The sequence below is a fragment of the Diuraphis noxia genome, unplaced genomic scaffold, assembly GCF_037042655.1.
Source record: "Diuraphis noxia isolate RWA-SAM2 unplaced genomic scaffold, SU_Dnox_SAM2 contig0004, whole genome shotgun sequence".
Classification (NCBI taxonomy): Eukaryota; Metazoa; Arthropoda; class Insecta; order Hemiptera; family Aphididae; genus Diuraphis; species Diuraphis noxia.
The window spans coordinates 66247601-66263583 of record NW_028301714.1 but is presented as its reverse complement, the minus strand read 5'-3'; the positions used below and the strand labels follow the sequence as shown (position 1 = coordinate 66263583).

General features: G+C 27.3%; 1 protein-coding gene across 4 annotated transcripts in view; it reads left to right on the top strand.

Annotated features, from left to right (window-relative positions):
- LOC107169047 (uncharacterized) overlaps positions 1-15965 on the top strand; it is a 31208-nt gene extending 15243 nt beyond the window's left edge. Inside the window, exons 2-27 of one of the 4 annotated variants that reach the window (XM_015518658.2) lie at positions 584-688; positions 764-896; positions 995-1158; positions 1950-2105; positions 2554-2682; positions 2744-2941; positions 3012-3308; positions 3418-3912; positions 6329-6469; positions 6538-6693; positions 6783-6881; positions 6937-7134; positions 7203-7386; positions 7595-7693; positions 9546-9680; positions 10153-10270; positions 12513-12530; positions 12832-13056; positions 13144-13516; positions 13578-13782; positions 13855-14044; positions 14109-14569; positions 14633-15045; positions 15102-15222; positions 15289-15405; positions 15465-15965. In XM_015518658.2, coding sequence (XP_015374144.2) covers positions 584-688; positions 764-896; positions 995-1158; positions 1950-2105; positions 2554-2682; positions 2744-2941; positions 3012-3308; positions 3418-3912; positions 6329-6469; positions 6538-6693; positions 6783-6881; positions 6937-7134; positions 7203-7386; positions 7595-7693; positions 9546-9680; positions 10153-10270; positions 12513-12530; positions 12832-13056; positions 13144-13516; positions 13578-13782; positions 13855-14044; positions 14109-14569; positions 14633-15045; positions 15102-15222; positions 15289-15405; positions 15465-15529 — 4995 coding nt within the window. In that variant the 3' untranslated portion in view covers positions 15530-15965. Of the gene's footprint in view, positions 1-583; positions 689-763; positions 897-994; positions 1159-1949; positions 2106-2553; positions 2683-2743; positions 2942-3011; positions 3309-3417; positions 3913-6328; positions 6470-6537; positions 6694-6782; positions 6882-6936; positions 7135-7202; positions 7387-7594; positions 7694-9545; positions 9681-10152; positions 10271-11679; positions 11752-12512; positions 12531-12831; positions 13057-13143; positions 13517-13577; positions 13783-13854; positions 14045-14108; positions 14570-14632; positions 15046-15101; positions 15223-15288; positions 15406-15464 lie in introns of all 4 variants that reach the window. The other 3 variants (XM_015518657.2, XM_089225507.1, XM_015518659.2) reach the window with 3 other exon arrangements.
- Positions 15966-15983: the final 18 nt, after the last annotated feature.

Genomic DNA, 15983 nt, shown 5'->3' with positions numbered 1-15983 from the left:
TTTAGGCTTTTTAAATAATTTTTTTTTAAATTTAATTCTTATGTAACTAATATTATTTAATTATAATATAGTATTTATTTATATTTATTTGCATCTAACAAATAGGCCAAATATACTTTGGAAGTACTCTACTAAATTTATTTTTAAAAAAAATGTAGGCATAACCTCCTAAAACCACCAAACTATAATTATTGCCTTACAAACATTTAATATTTTTTTATATTATCAGAGTAAAACCTACCACTGATAAACATATACATGTGGCAAAAATTTCATGGTTAAGTCATTATTATTTTCTTACTAAATTAACTACAGAAAATACAGAAATAAATTATTTTTATTTTGTATTTAATTGATGATGATAAATTTATTTGGTGAGAACCTGGCAGTGTTTTTAGTGCTTAAGCTTCTTCCTTTTTTATTACTGCCAATGATTGGTTACTGAATTTTTCCAATTCATTTAGGTTAAATTGAGTTCACTTGAATTAAACAAACAATAATTGTTAAACTATTTAGAGCTAAGAATGAAATTTATCAATGAAAAAATATACTTAAAAAAACATTATTTTTAATTGTATTCTAGGTGGACCCTGCAACTTCATACCTAAGAGCGGCAAGATCAGGAAATTTAGAAAAAGTTTTACAATTACTCGAAAGTACAGGTGTTGACGTAAATACAGCAAATACTGTGAGTATCTCTCTTTCTTTTTAATTTTTCACGATTGTCGATTATTATTTGTATGTTATATTTTATGTAATATAGAATGGACTCAATGCACTCCACTTAGCTGCAAAAGATGGTCATGTAGATATAGTAAAATGTTTATTAAAAAGAGGATGTTCTGTAAATTCAGTAACCAAAAAAGGAAATTCGGCGCTTCATATTGCATCATTAGGTAAGTACATGCTAGTGAGCACTTTGATGTATTGATATATCTACCATAGTTAACCTATAGCTAGGCAACTTAATAACTAATTTAAAAATCAATTTTAGCTGGCCAAGAAGAAATTGTCAAAGTTTTAGTGGAAAATAATGCGTCAATAAATATACAATCGCATAGTGGTTTCACGCCACTCTATATGGCTGCACAAGAAAATCATTGTAGCATTGTCGAATTACTTTTGAAAAATGGTGCTAATCAGCTTTTAGTTACTGAGGTGAAATATATTAAAGTTTATATAAACTAATACTATGTTTGTAATAATTTTAGATTTACTTTAGACAAAATTAAATGATATTCATAAATAAACAGTAGGTAGATTCAGGTTGATTGTGTTCAAGGTTCCTATTAACAATTGGACCCATTTAACAATTTACTCTTGTTAGTGTTGAATAATACATTATGTATAGTTATATGCAAAATATAGGCTAAATGATCTTAATTGAACTTATTAGTGATTGGACCATGAAAGTTTTGTTTAATAATTATGGTGTAATGTGTTAATACAAATATTATATTTAGTTTTCTTATCCAAGGTTACTAAAACATTGTATTTTTTAAATAAAATAACGAGAGATAATTGTATAAGATCTTTTTTTTTAACAATTTGAATAGCAGTGTCGAGTACTTGTTGTTTCTAAGTACCTAATACAGCTGAGTATATTCAATAACAGCTGTGTTTACTAAATACTTGAAATAGACTAATATTTTATTCAGTTAATGTTACATACGTTTATATTTGATATTTAGTATCTAAACCCTAGGTGAAAATAAATTTCAAAAATATAAACATTATTGAGTAATTCAAGATTGTTTAAATATGATGTAATTTTACTATCTACTCAATAATTCAAATAATTAATCAACTTATAAAAAACCAAAACATTTGATTATCTTTTAAGTTAAATTCTAGACTTTAGTATGTTTACAAAATTATAAATTACTATTTACTCTTAAGTATATTCAAGTTTAATAACATGTGAACTAATTATTATAATTAATTTTTAGGATGGATTTTCGCCCTTAGCAGTAGCCATGCAACAAGGCCATGATAAAGTTGTTGCTATATTATTGGAAAATGATACTAAAGGCAAAGTAAGATTACCCGCTCTTCATATAGCTGCTAAGAAGGATGATACCAAGGCCACTAGCTTATTACTACAGGTTTTGATAAACTTCTTACCTAAGTATTTTTATCTTAGTTTTTTTTTTTTAGTTATGTTTTAATATTTGTAAAATATTTGTTTTTTTTACTCTGTTATACTCAGTAGTGCTGATCACCTAATTTATATATGACATATGTCATAGTAGATTTTTTAGACGAGAGGGGCACCATAAGATACTACCGTGCAGTGCATCCAGAATATACATTTAAACTTAAAAATATATGATTAAACGTTACATTACTTATTTGTAGATGCTTTGATTTGCATCTGATGGTTAAAAATAGGGGGGGGGGATGTTGGCGGCCCCTTGATGTACAATGTCATAATATATTTTAAACACTTCGGCTTATACTTATAAATAATAATACTTTATCATTTATGGTTCAAATCCATTTTTGTAATTTCATATTCTATTTTAATGAATATAAATCAAATATGTATTTTAGAATGATCATAATCCTGATGTCACTTCTAAAAGTGGATTTACTCCATTACACATAGCAGCACACTATGGTAATAACAATGTTGCTTCTATGTTGGTTCAAAAAGGTGCAGATGTAAATTTTACTGCTAAAGTATGTAATACATTTTACTGTCTTTTTCTTTTTAAATTAAAAGTAATATTTTTATAAATAGCATAATATAACACCATTACACGTAGCTGCTAAATGGGGAAAATTAAATATGGTTGATTTGTTAATACAATTGGGTGCTAATATTGAAGCTAAGACTAGAGATGGACTTACCCCATTACATTGTGCAGCAAGGTCTGGGCATGATCATGTTATTGAACGTTTATTACAAACCAACACTCCTAGAACATTAAAAACAAAGGTATTTATTTGTTCATTTATTTAAATGATAATATGCAGTAACTAATAACTTGGACACATAATGTTTTTAGAATGGGTTAGCCCCTTTGCATATGGCAGCTCAAGGAGATCATGTGGATGCAGCTAAAGTACTTTTAACTTATAAAGTCCCTGTGGATGATGTTACTGTTGATTATCTTACCAGCTTACATGTAGCAGCTCATTGTGGGCATGTAAAAGTGGCTAAGACACTGTTAGATCACCATGCTGATCCAGATGCTAGAGCATTAAATGGTTTTACACCGCTTCATATAGCTTGCAAAAAGAATAGAATTAAAGTTGTTGAACTTTTATTAAAACATGGAGCATCTATTGAAGCAACAACAGAAGTATGCATTTTGTAACAATGATATTAAATATTTATGATTTAATTTACAATAAATATTTTTATATAGAGAAATATTCATATATTTATACAATTTTTATTTTTGTTTATAGTCTGGTCTAACTCCATTACATGTTGCTAGTTTCATGGGATGTATGAATATTGCCCTTGTTTTAGTCAGTCATGGTGCTTACCCAGATGCCAGTACAGTTCGTGGAGAAAGCCCTTTGCATTTAGCCGCTAGAGCTAACCAGTCTGATCTTGTGAGAGTCTTGGTGCGTTCTGGAGCGACTGTGGATTCAAAAGCTAGACACGGTCAAACACCACTTCATGTTGCATGTAGACTTGGTCATACTCAGATTGTTACATTACTTCTTCAACACGGTGCTTCAGTTGACACTACAACCACCGATTTATATACACCTTTACATATTGTAGCTAAAGAAGGACATGATGAAGTGGCAACTGCTTTATTAGAAAGTGGAAGTTCTTTAATATCAACTACTAAAAAAGGGTTTACACCTCTTCATTTAGCTGCAAAATACGGGAATATTGCAGTGGCTAGTATGCTTTTGGAAAAAGGTGCACCAGTTAATTCCCAAGGCAGAGTAAGTAAAATATATTAATATTTTTAACTTAAAATTGATAATATAATTTATTATTCTATAAAAAATAAGCAAATTATAATACTGCATAAATTTGATTATTTGGCAAAATATTCAGAAACAAAATTTCATGTTTAATTTATGAACCAATGTATATAATATATATTATCATCAAATAGGTATATAAATTAATTTCTGATAATACATTTAAAATTCTAAGCGGAGCATTGAATGTATTGATTTTACAATGATGATGTGGATTTTATATTATGTATACACGGTAGGTAGTCGAAATAATGCTTTAATTGATATTTATCTTTGAGGTTGAATTCTGATACCAATTTAAATCTAGTTGAAACTTAAAAGATCTAAATTGAAATATCAATACTTTTCAAAAATGGCAAGAAAAAAAACCTGGAATTATTTCAAGTTTCAAAATCAATTTTATTTTTGGTATATTATCTGGGATATTTAATACTTTTAAAGTATTTAATATAATATAATATTTGATACACCCATTGACATTTTAAAATTTGATAATTTAGCCAAAGATTAATCAAGCCAAGGTGTATTAATAATTGTAAAATAAATTACTTTAATAGAAATATCATAAAGTATACCTTTTTTTTTTCCGTTCTAACCGACGACGCCGTGAGATCTGCTTTCGCATTGTTTCCGCGGCGCCACCATCGTTTATTGACAGTATCAAATATTAATACATACGTGGGAGGCAGACGGGACAGCTCCCCAACTTACCTCGTTCAAACATTTCAAAGTTTTGCTTTAACAATTAAATTTTACATTAACAAAGGTCAATCTGAATTGTATGCAATCATAAAGTATACCTAGTAATATAGAAGTTGACTGGCCGTTTGTTTGCATGCAACAATTTATTATTAATTTAAAATTTAACATATTTATTACAGTGACCCATTCAAAACTTACGATACTGTAAAGTATTCCCTTGCCCATATTTTTATGTATTAAAATGTCTAACAAGAATTTTTTTTTGGCATTTAAAATTTAATTTTTAATGAAGTAAATTAGTTTATGGCAATATTATTTTGAAAATTTTCCTCTGTCTAAATTTTAATGCTTAAGGATTACATTATATTTCATTGGACAACATTGGATATTTAAAATATAATAACAATTTATCTTTAAGAAGGAGATCACACAGCATATGTGGTCTCCATTTTACAAACATAGAACATAGCAAAAACTGTACTTGTGTGGGACAACTCTTCTGCCTCAGTGTTTAATATTTATAGTAACACTATCAGAATTCCATATCGAATAGGTCAGAACTTTATCTGTGTCATAGCATCATTATTTTTTGATAACATAAATGTAATAAAAAGTATTAGCTAAAGATAAAAAAATTATTATTTAATTTTTAATCTAATTATTAAAAATTATTAGTTTGTGCCATCAAAAAAATAATGATGTATGACACAAATAAAGATTTTACCTATATTTTGTGGAATTTTTATAATTCTACTATAAATACTGAAGGAGAACAATTGCCCCGTGCAAGTACGCTTTTTGTTATGTTCTACATTTGTAAGACGGAGACAACAATGTGGGTGTGGCTTCCTCTTAAAAATGTGTAATCATTTTATTATTATTCTAAAAGTATTGATTAAAATCAATACTTTCTAAGAAAAGTTCTAGCTCTACTAATTGATGCACTTGTATGCAAAGATTTATTATTGAACTCAAATTTAATAAATCAATAATAGTGGACCTATTCAATCAGTTTCACTTTAAACCTACAATAGAGCAGAGCATCTACCTTAATTCTTAAACATATAAATTATAGTTTTGAGTTATGTTTGGATTTTTAATTTAAAAATCATATTTTTTTATCATTGGCCAATTGATTACTAGCGACTACTGTAATGGTTCTAAGATAAATGACAAAGTACATCCATCAAGTAGCTTTATGGTAAAACAATAATGCAATATATAAAATTTATTATTAAACAATCATATTGAATAATAAAAGTCTAGAGTTATTTTGGCAAAGCATTGGACTTTTGAAAATTGCTGTCTTATTTTTACTATTAACAATTTTGTAATTTGAAAATTAGAGTAATGATAATATAACACTTTTCAACAAAAAATAAAAAAACAAAAATAATTAGCTTTTGTGTTGTTTTATAATTTAATTTTAGACCTCTTAAAAATGAGTTATATGAGTTATACATTATGAAATAAGTTAATTAACATTTTTAATTGGTCAAGAGTGAAAATAAAACCAATAAACAAATTAACTATACTAATTAGGATCTGTTATTAGTTTAAATGCCTTTAATATTATATTATATAAATAATCAATTTAATATTGGATGTTCAAATAATGCATAATCAAAGAGTTCTCTCTAAATAATTAGATTATATTTTATTTGTAAATTAGAATGGCGTTACACCGTTACATGTGGCTAGTCACTATAACCACCAGGATACGGTATTCTTACTTCTTGATAATGGAGCATCACCACACATGGCAGCTAAAAATGGTTACACACCGTTGCATATAGCTGCTAAGAAGAATCAGGTAACTATATTGCACTGTAGTATGTTTTTTGTGTGGTGGAGCATATCTGTGTAATACTTGTATTCCAGTTGGATGTTGCTACTACACTGTTGATGAACAAGTCAGATGCGAATGCTGAGTCTAAAGCTGGGTTTAGTCCGTTACACCTGAGTGCACAGGAAGGTCATGAGCAAATGTCTAAACTGTTATTGGAACACAAGTCAGAAATCAACCTGCAGTCAAAGGTATCGTATGACTGATGAGTTTATCATTAGATAGTCAATTTTTTTTTTTATGTTTGATTTATTAATCATTATTATGTTTGTCATTGCAGAATGGTTTGACACCTTTACATCTTTGTGCTCAAGAAGATAAAGTAAATGTTGCAAGTGTATTAGTTGACAATAATGCAAATATTAATGCAACAACTAAGGTAAGAAAACTAAATTTATTGTATTTAATTCATATTTATTTTATAATTTTTTCAGACCGGATTTACACCTTTACATGTAGCAAGTCATTACGGTCAACTCAATATGGTGAGATTCCTCTTAGATAAAGGTGCTGCAGTAGATGTTCAAACATCATCTGGTTATACAGCTCTCCACCAGGCTGCTCAACAAGGTCATACAGTTGTCATTACATTATTACTTCAGAGCAAAGCATCTCCAAATATTCAAAATATGGTAAAATGATTTGTATGCTAAATAATTTCCATAAAAAGGTAATTACAAATTTGAATATTGTGTTATAGCAAGGACAAACACCATTAAACATAGCTAACAGATTAGGATACATAAGTGTTGTAGAAACATTAAAAGTAGTTTCTGAAACAACTATAACCACTACAACCACTAGCACTATTGAAGAAAAATACAAAGTTATAGCTCCTGAGTCAATGCAAGAAACATTTATGTCCGATTCTGAAGATGAAGGAGGTAATGTAAAATTCTTGTTCAGTAGAAACAATTTAAGCTTTGAACTAACTTAATATCATATATTTTGTTGTTACTAACTGCATTTGTAAAATTAAATGGTGGGGTGTATTAAGAACACATCAACTTAAAGTGGAGCTTCTCTTAGGTGGTTTGCTTATTGGGTTAATTATTATCATTATTATTTTTTTGGGACACATATTTGAGACAGGTGGTGATGATGTCTTGTCGGTGATCATGAACGATTACGGCAAGCCGACACATGCGCAACATATTTATCTTCCATACTATCAAGGTCAAAACGTATTACGTAAGTTGTAATAAAAAAAAAGAAATGAGGGATAGGAAAACTTTTTCATGCTATTTTATGTTTTGCTTGATGCAATCAGTACCAATGCATTGCTTACGTGTTTGCTTATAATAGCTTTCATTTCATGTAAGTTTAATATAAGAGACTTGATAAATAATATCAATCGACAATCAATGCTCTATTAATTAGACTTACTTATTATAATCAATTCAGAATTTAATTATTTATATTATTATTATTTTTAAATATTAAATACTTCCTATTTAACAATATTTTTTAAAATCAATTAATGTTAACATTTCTTTTTATATATTATTTAAAATTATAAAACAAGTGTTTCATTTAATACTGCATTTGTAGTTTATAAAAATAAAATAATTGTCCAATTTATATAACTAAACAGATTGTATTGTATTATTAACAGTTATTTAAGTTATGAAACAAAGGCCTTAAGACAATTTTTTGATGCACTGACACACAAATATAGGTACAGTCATTAAATGTTTATTGTGATTTGTGTATATTCTATAAAGGATTCAGGGTGTGTGCATATAATACAAAAATGTTTAATGACAAATGTTGTTTAAAATTATTGTTAGCATTAGGTGTTTGTATAGTGAACAATACATTTATCATGGCCCATGACTAAACCATTTTACTTATAATATGCTCGCATGCTAAAATTTTGCTATATTAAGTTAAAGAGGCATTATGTTTTAATTAAAAATATCTTGTACATTTTTTGTATGAGTTTATTGTATTATGAATGTTGTATTTTATATACAAGTTGTTAGTACTGTTTTATTCTTATGTCTATTAACTTATACCATAGTAATTTTGTTTTATGCATTGATTCAAGTTTTTAAGTTAATAATATACAATATTTTATGGTTTACTGTGTATTACAAATTACCTATATTTAAAATAATGACTAAATTATAATAATTATATTAATTACAATTTAACATATTTACTTATTTACAATAAGTGTGTAATATATTAATTAATATATTACATTAAAATTATAATTTTTTTTTTGACACCTTATCTAATGCTAGTAACTTTCAAGTAATCGACAACTTGTAAAATAAATAGATGACTTATTTAATTTTTTGTTTGAATTTATAGATTTTATAAACGATAATATATTTTAACTAATTGTCTATGCAAAATGTGCATTTTTATCAAAATTATTTTCCTAAGTCAAAACCTATTCAAATGTCAAATTTGACTACTATGTTACAAATCTATGCATACATTTATAACATATAGACAATAGCCAATAAGAGTAATATTTGTGTAAAGTTCCAAATTGGTATGAATAATCTTAAATTACATTTCGAAAACAGCTTTGTTTCCAAAAAATATATGGTAATATTATCGCCATAATCGGCAATATTCTTTAAAGAATTGTCTAATGTATTATTTTGTATAGTGGATGAAATTGTCCCAATGAGAATAATTATTTTTTTCTAATTTAGGATTAAATTAACTAATGTTCATATTACTTTTCAAGATAAGATATAATACTGAACAAATAAACATCGACAATAGTTTTATTAATAATTGCAACATGCATTATAATAATATGTTGTTTTGGATTTATATTAATTTATTGTTTGTTTTTATTCTTGGAATGTTTCATATTTGATATGTTTATATTAATTTATTAATGATTTGAGTGAACGATCAGTGAATGTTAAATATTTTCCGCAATGTAGAACATTTTAAAAACATTTTTTTTTTTTTATAAATGTATGTTTTTTATTTAATTTCTTATAATATGGATTTATGTTTTATATCCAATGTATGATATTGTGCTTATGTTCATATATTAATTAATTTTTGATAGATGAAGATCCAATGTTGAATGATCAACACCAATATCGTTATATGACAGTGGATGATATGAAATCATTAGGAGATGATTCATTGAAAATAGATGTTACAAGGGACGAGAAAACAGATGTAGTTAATGATTCAGCCCGTAAGTTTTGTCTTAATTTAAATTTGTTTTCGCTTTTACTCTTGCGAGTTTACTTTACTGTAAGTGTTTAAAAGTTTTATTTAATAAATTTAAAGTATTTTTTTGTAAATTCACAATTATTAACATTTTTAAACTTATCATTTATGTTCTACACTATTTTAATGGTTTAATTTATAAAATTTTTTCAAATTGTGGAACCTCAATAATAATTGCCAAAAAAAAATTACATAATCATTACGTATTGACATAATCTTATAATAATATAGCATTCTTTATATCAAGCCATTATATATTATTTTTAATTTTTCCTATATTTTATTAGGTTATTAACTACAATCACTTATTCTGATTAACATTTTTAGTAATTAACAATAAAATCGCTTTTATATACCTACCTTGTTATTTATCTGATTAAATACTTTATGCATTTTATTATAATTAATATATTTGTTCATTTTTTTTTTAACAATAGTTGCCAACGAGTATGTAAGTAACACACATTATGTTTCACCGCAGTATTCACCCAACCCCTCTGGAGGTAGCTTACTGTCTGATAATATTGACATCTGCCGTTCGCCTGTAAATATTGGGTAAGTTTTATATCTTAAAAAAAATAATTCTTATTATAGAATAAGGCTTAATAAGATGTTAAGGATAAATTATAATCAATTAATATTAATGTATTAAATTTTGTCCTTAAACATATTTATTTATAACAATGGAAATTCTTTTTCAATAATTTTAATTCAAAATTATCTTTTGTATAAAGCTTATTTGTTATTTCACTGGATTTTGCACCTATGGTTAAATTTATGGCATTATCTGAGCACTGAGCACAACAGTTTAGTTAATAAATTTAAGATGAAATTATAAATTATTTATAAGTAATATAATATATTATGTAGCTTTGGTGGTAATTATAAAAAATATTTATTTTTAAATATGTTCATTTTAAGTGTTATTAATTTCATTATACACATTTATCATTTATAGTATTATATAGAAGTTAATGTTATTAAAATAACTAATTAAAACACTGTTATGATAAAATGCTGGCATAAACCAAAACTAAATTCCTAGGAACTTGCTGTGCTATTCAGTTGGTGTCGAGTATGCCTTGTGATTGGATTAATTAATCACTCTATACAGAAAATGATTCTGAACTGAGATGATTTATCAGCCATTATTACTGAGCATATTTTATCATTTATATTACTATTAGGAATTTAGTGATTTATTATAAATATTTCGAAAATGTGTATAGAAAATTATAATTTAAATAATAATGGAATATTTCAAGATTTTGAAATTACAATTTTTAGAATTACCAAACATTGTTGTTGGATAACTCATTATTACATGTTTAAATATTCAATTTAAAATTTAAATTTCTAACACTCAAAAAAATGTTTGTGGTTTTTTAATGAGTTTTGTTTTTAATTTCCAACTATAAAAACTTATATAACATTTTTAATTCAATGTTTAGATTTTCATAAAAATAAAACTAGAAATCCATAACTGGTTTGGTATAGAAATTCAAAATTTTTTCATAATTTTTTTTTTTGTTCTCTCAGTTATTTTTATGAGTACTGCTAGTTTTTTATTTTAAATCTAGTACCAATTCCATTTACCAGTAACATTGTCACAATTTACTTATTTGAAATTCAAGGCATTTTTACTGCTTCTAAAATTATATCAGAATAATTTAATTAGTTTTATAATATTGATAACACGTAATAATCATAAGACTACAAATATTTTATTATTATATGATATTAAAATAAGTGTAATTGAATAGAATATTATGACAAATTTTCTAAAATACATTATTTATTTTTAAAGCATGCTGTGTTGTTTATAAGTAGCTTAATAATAATAACTACCTATGTAATTATTTATGTACAATAACTATTATTTGTTAATTTGTGTATGAGAATGCATTGTTATTTATGTGCATCTTGTGCATTGGAGAAAACCCATTTGCATTTTATACCGACAGGTTGGATAGACTTGAGAGATCGTTGGCAATGCTCGGCCCTCGTGGAAATACTACTGGAATGTGGCGCGAAAGGTAGACTGAGTGAATGTTTTTGAATGAAACACAACAAACACTAACTCGATAAATCATTTAAATCTTTTATTTCTTTCTTACTCATTTTTTATTAATGCTCTATTTATATGTTGTTTTTATATTACATTTATTTTAAATTTCTAACACTATTTTGCTGTGCTCTTAATGCCATACTATAGGTGTGCGTGCTATGAACAATTTAATACATTATGTTTTATGCTGTTATGTACCTATTATTTTAAATTAACCAACTTATATTTAAAAACACCTATTTAGCATTTTTATTGATCATATTTTCACATTAAGTTTAGGAACTTTGATTGGTAAGGTAACACAGTAGTGTACTGATTTATTTTTTAGTTTCAATAATACTACTCTAACATCACTGCATGAGTAGATTTTATTATAATTTAATTTAAATTTACTATAAGTATTGATTATAATTTTTATTATTTCTCTCATGTTTAATTTGGTTATATTTATTATAATTGTGTTATACAGTTCTAAAATATTAACCTTTTGCCATTAATTATAAATATTATTCTAAAAAATCAATTATAAATAGATAATATGTACTATAATATTAACTAATAATTAACGTTAAGTTACATTGTGTAAGCTAAAAGAATATATTTATAAACTACTTTATAAAAAAATAAAATTTTAAAATTTATCTGTTTATAAGACAATGTAAATAACAGCACTAATTTAAAATTGTATGTTTTTAACTTATAATTTGAACGGCATTGGCATTTGTACAGAAAAAGCCGCTGGAAAAAGTAAGTTAAATTAAAGTACACAATTACCATGTACTCTATAGATTGAGTTGTGTATTTTATCATTGCATATAATGTGTTGTAAAATACAAATAGTTCTTTTAAAATAATAATATTAATTTTTTAATTTTTGATTTTTTAGCATGTTTGAACCATTTAGGGCATGAGTTGATTGTAGGGTATACCTAATAATCGTACTGACTTTAATTAGCACATTATCTCTTAATTTTCTAGTGCACTGTTTTATTTATTTTTGTATATTCATTTTTAAAAAATAATATTAATTGTTTAATCTTAATTTTAGTTTCCTAGTTAGTTTTTTGGTGGACGCCCGTGGAGGAGCAATGCGAGGATGCCGACAATCAGGTGTAAGAGTGATTATTCCACCACGAAAGGCACCAAGTCCTATGCGAGTTACATGTCGATATTTGCGGAGAGATAAAATGGTAAATCCACCACCTTTGATGGAAGGAGAAGCATTAGCCAGTAGAATCCTTGAACTTGGCCCAGCTGGAGCCAAATTTTTGGGGTATTTCTTGAGTTATAATTCTATATTTCAGATTTCATACTGCCGTACCTAATATTGTTTTAAATTTTAATAATTAATTTTGTACAGACCTGTCATTATTGAAGTACCTCATTTTGCGTCATTGCGAGGAAGAGAAAGAGAACTGATTGTACTAAGGTCTGAAAATGGAACGACTTGGAAGGAACATAGTTTGGAAGCTAACGAAGAAGCAGTACAAGAGGTACTTAATGATAGTTTTGAAGGAGAAGAACTCAGGCAGATTGAAGACCTCAGAACTAGTCGCATTGAACGAATCCTGACATTAGATTTTCCTCAATACTTTGCTATTGTTTCAAGATTACGTCAAGAAATACATCCTGTTGGTCCAGAAGGTGGAGTTATGTCTTCTACTGTTGTACCACAGGTGCAAGCATTATTTCCAACCAATGCATTAACAAAACGCATAAAAGTTGGATTGCAGGTATGATAAATTGATAATGGTTCTCATGGTCATAATGTAAAGTTTTATTAAAATTATCTAGGCTCAACCTATTCCTGTTGAATTGGTAACAAAATTGTTTGGCAATCGTGTCGCGGTGTCTCCTGTCGTTACCATCGAACCTCGCAGAAGAAAGTTTCATAAAGCTATTACTCTGACTATTCCTCTACCACAAGCCACTGCTAAAGGAATGATAAATCAGTATTCAGGTGATGCTCCTACATTGAGATTGCTTTGCAGTATGTCAGGTCAGTGAACATCTACCTTCAAGTTGTATTCTTTAGTTGATTGGACTTACACTAAATATTACATACATGCAGGTGGTCAGTCAAAAGCCCAGTGGGATGATGTTACTGGAGGAACACCATTAACTTTTGTCAAGGATTGTGTAACTTTTACTACAACTTTATCTGCAAGGTTTTGGTTGATAGACTGCAGAAATGTCAGTCAAGTTAAAAATATTGCTACACAGCTCTTTATTGAAGCCAACTACGTTCCATTCATGGCAAAGTAAATAATATAACAACAAACTCATCTAAGTGTTTATTTTATCTATTTTATTATTGCTTGTTAGGTTTGTAGTGTTTGCTAAAAGAACAGATACTATGGAGGCACGTCTTAGAGTATTTTGTATGACAGATGATAAAGAAGAAAAGACATTAGAAAACCAAGAGCACTTTGTTGAAGTAGCAAAAAGTAGAGATGTCGAAGTGCTGCAAAACAAAAATATATTTGTTGAGTTTGCTGGAAATCTAGTACCTATATTTAAAACTGGTGAACAACTAGAATTAAATTTTACTGCTTTCCGTGAAAATCGTCTACCATTTACTGTTCGCATTCGAGACCTGGAAGATACTAATGTCGCGCGGATTTTGTTCATGCGTGAGCCCAAAGTAAATCGAGGTGATCCTGTTCAAACACCTTTATGTGTGTTGAACGTAACCATTCCTGAAGATATTGTTAATGTAACTACCAAATCTGAATCAGATTTATTAAGCCTTGATCGAAGTTACAATTTTTATGATAATGGTTTTGGTATGTTACTGATCTAAATTTTCATCACAAATATGTATAATAATAATTATTATTATTTTACAGAACAAATTGATACGATACGTAGAGCAGATATCCGTTTATCAGATATTTCAAATATGCTGGGTGATGATTGGCCGTCTTTAGCAGCTGAATTAGGGATTCTTCAATCAGACATCAGTATTATCCAATCAGAATATCCTGGTAATACCCAAAGACAGGCTATGGTCATGCTTAGATTATGGTTACAAACGTTTGGACAGCAAGCAACTGGGAATTCTTTAGAAAAGGCATTACGAACAATAAATCGTGAGGATATAGTGAATCTGTGTATTCACAATATTGAGATTGTAACTGATGACATGGAAAAAGCGGTAGCTAAAGTACAATTAGATCAGTCTGGATTTGATTCTCTAAAAGAGGAATTAGGGCCATCCAGAGATGGATCTCTTGGTCGAAAATCTGCTTCTAACCATAAGGTATTAATTGCTTATATTTGTTTTTGGATAAACTTATAATAATATTTTGTTTTTAGAAAGTCATACAAGGAGAAGTAAATAATATTAATCAACCCATAAATGTTGACGAGGAGTTAATAAATGCTCTAAACAAACAGATGGTAGTTGATAAGGTTGAGGTTAAACCTAAAATTCTAGGTAAGTTGTTGTAAGATTTATTGATGTTATTTTTCTTTACATGTTACATCTATTAATACTTAACAGATGATAAATATGCTGCGGAGGTTAAAGAGTATGATTCAAAGATATCCAATGGGGTATCATTCAAAGTAAAGACACCCCCACCAAGCCCTGCTGAGCAATCTAATATAACTGAGAAAAGTAAACTTAATATAGGTAATTCTTAAAGTTATTGAAAATTATTTCAAATATTTTAATAGGCAAAGCTGCTTCAAATAGTTATGACAGTGATGTGTCTGAAGTAGTTGACGAGAATATTCTGTAACAAATGGACTATCAAGTAATTAGGTAATTTATGTCCATTTATTAGGATCGCATAACAAAAATGTAAGCTAATATTATGAGCTATTATTACTCTTAAATTAAACTTTTTTGCTAATCTAATGCACAAGATTTAAAAAAAAAATTAATGCTGATTGTTTTTACTTTTCTTTATTTTTGTAGAAAACTATTTAACTATATTCTAACCAAACTTAACTGCTTAATTATGTTTGTATCAAAAGTACCTACTTGATTTATAAAATGGTCAAGTCATTTTTCTTTTCTTTTTTGATATTAGACTTATATGTATTTACTATTTACCTAAATATTGTATTTGCGTTGTTAACATTTTACAACTGGTTCGTGACCTTTTTTTACATTTAATTTGTTGTTATTATTTATATCTTAGGATTTATTTGATTAAATCAATTTTTCTTTTTTTTCTTGTCTATTTTTAA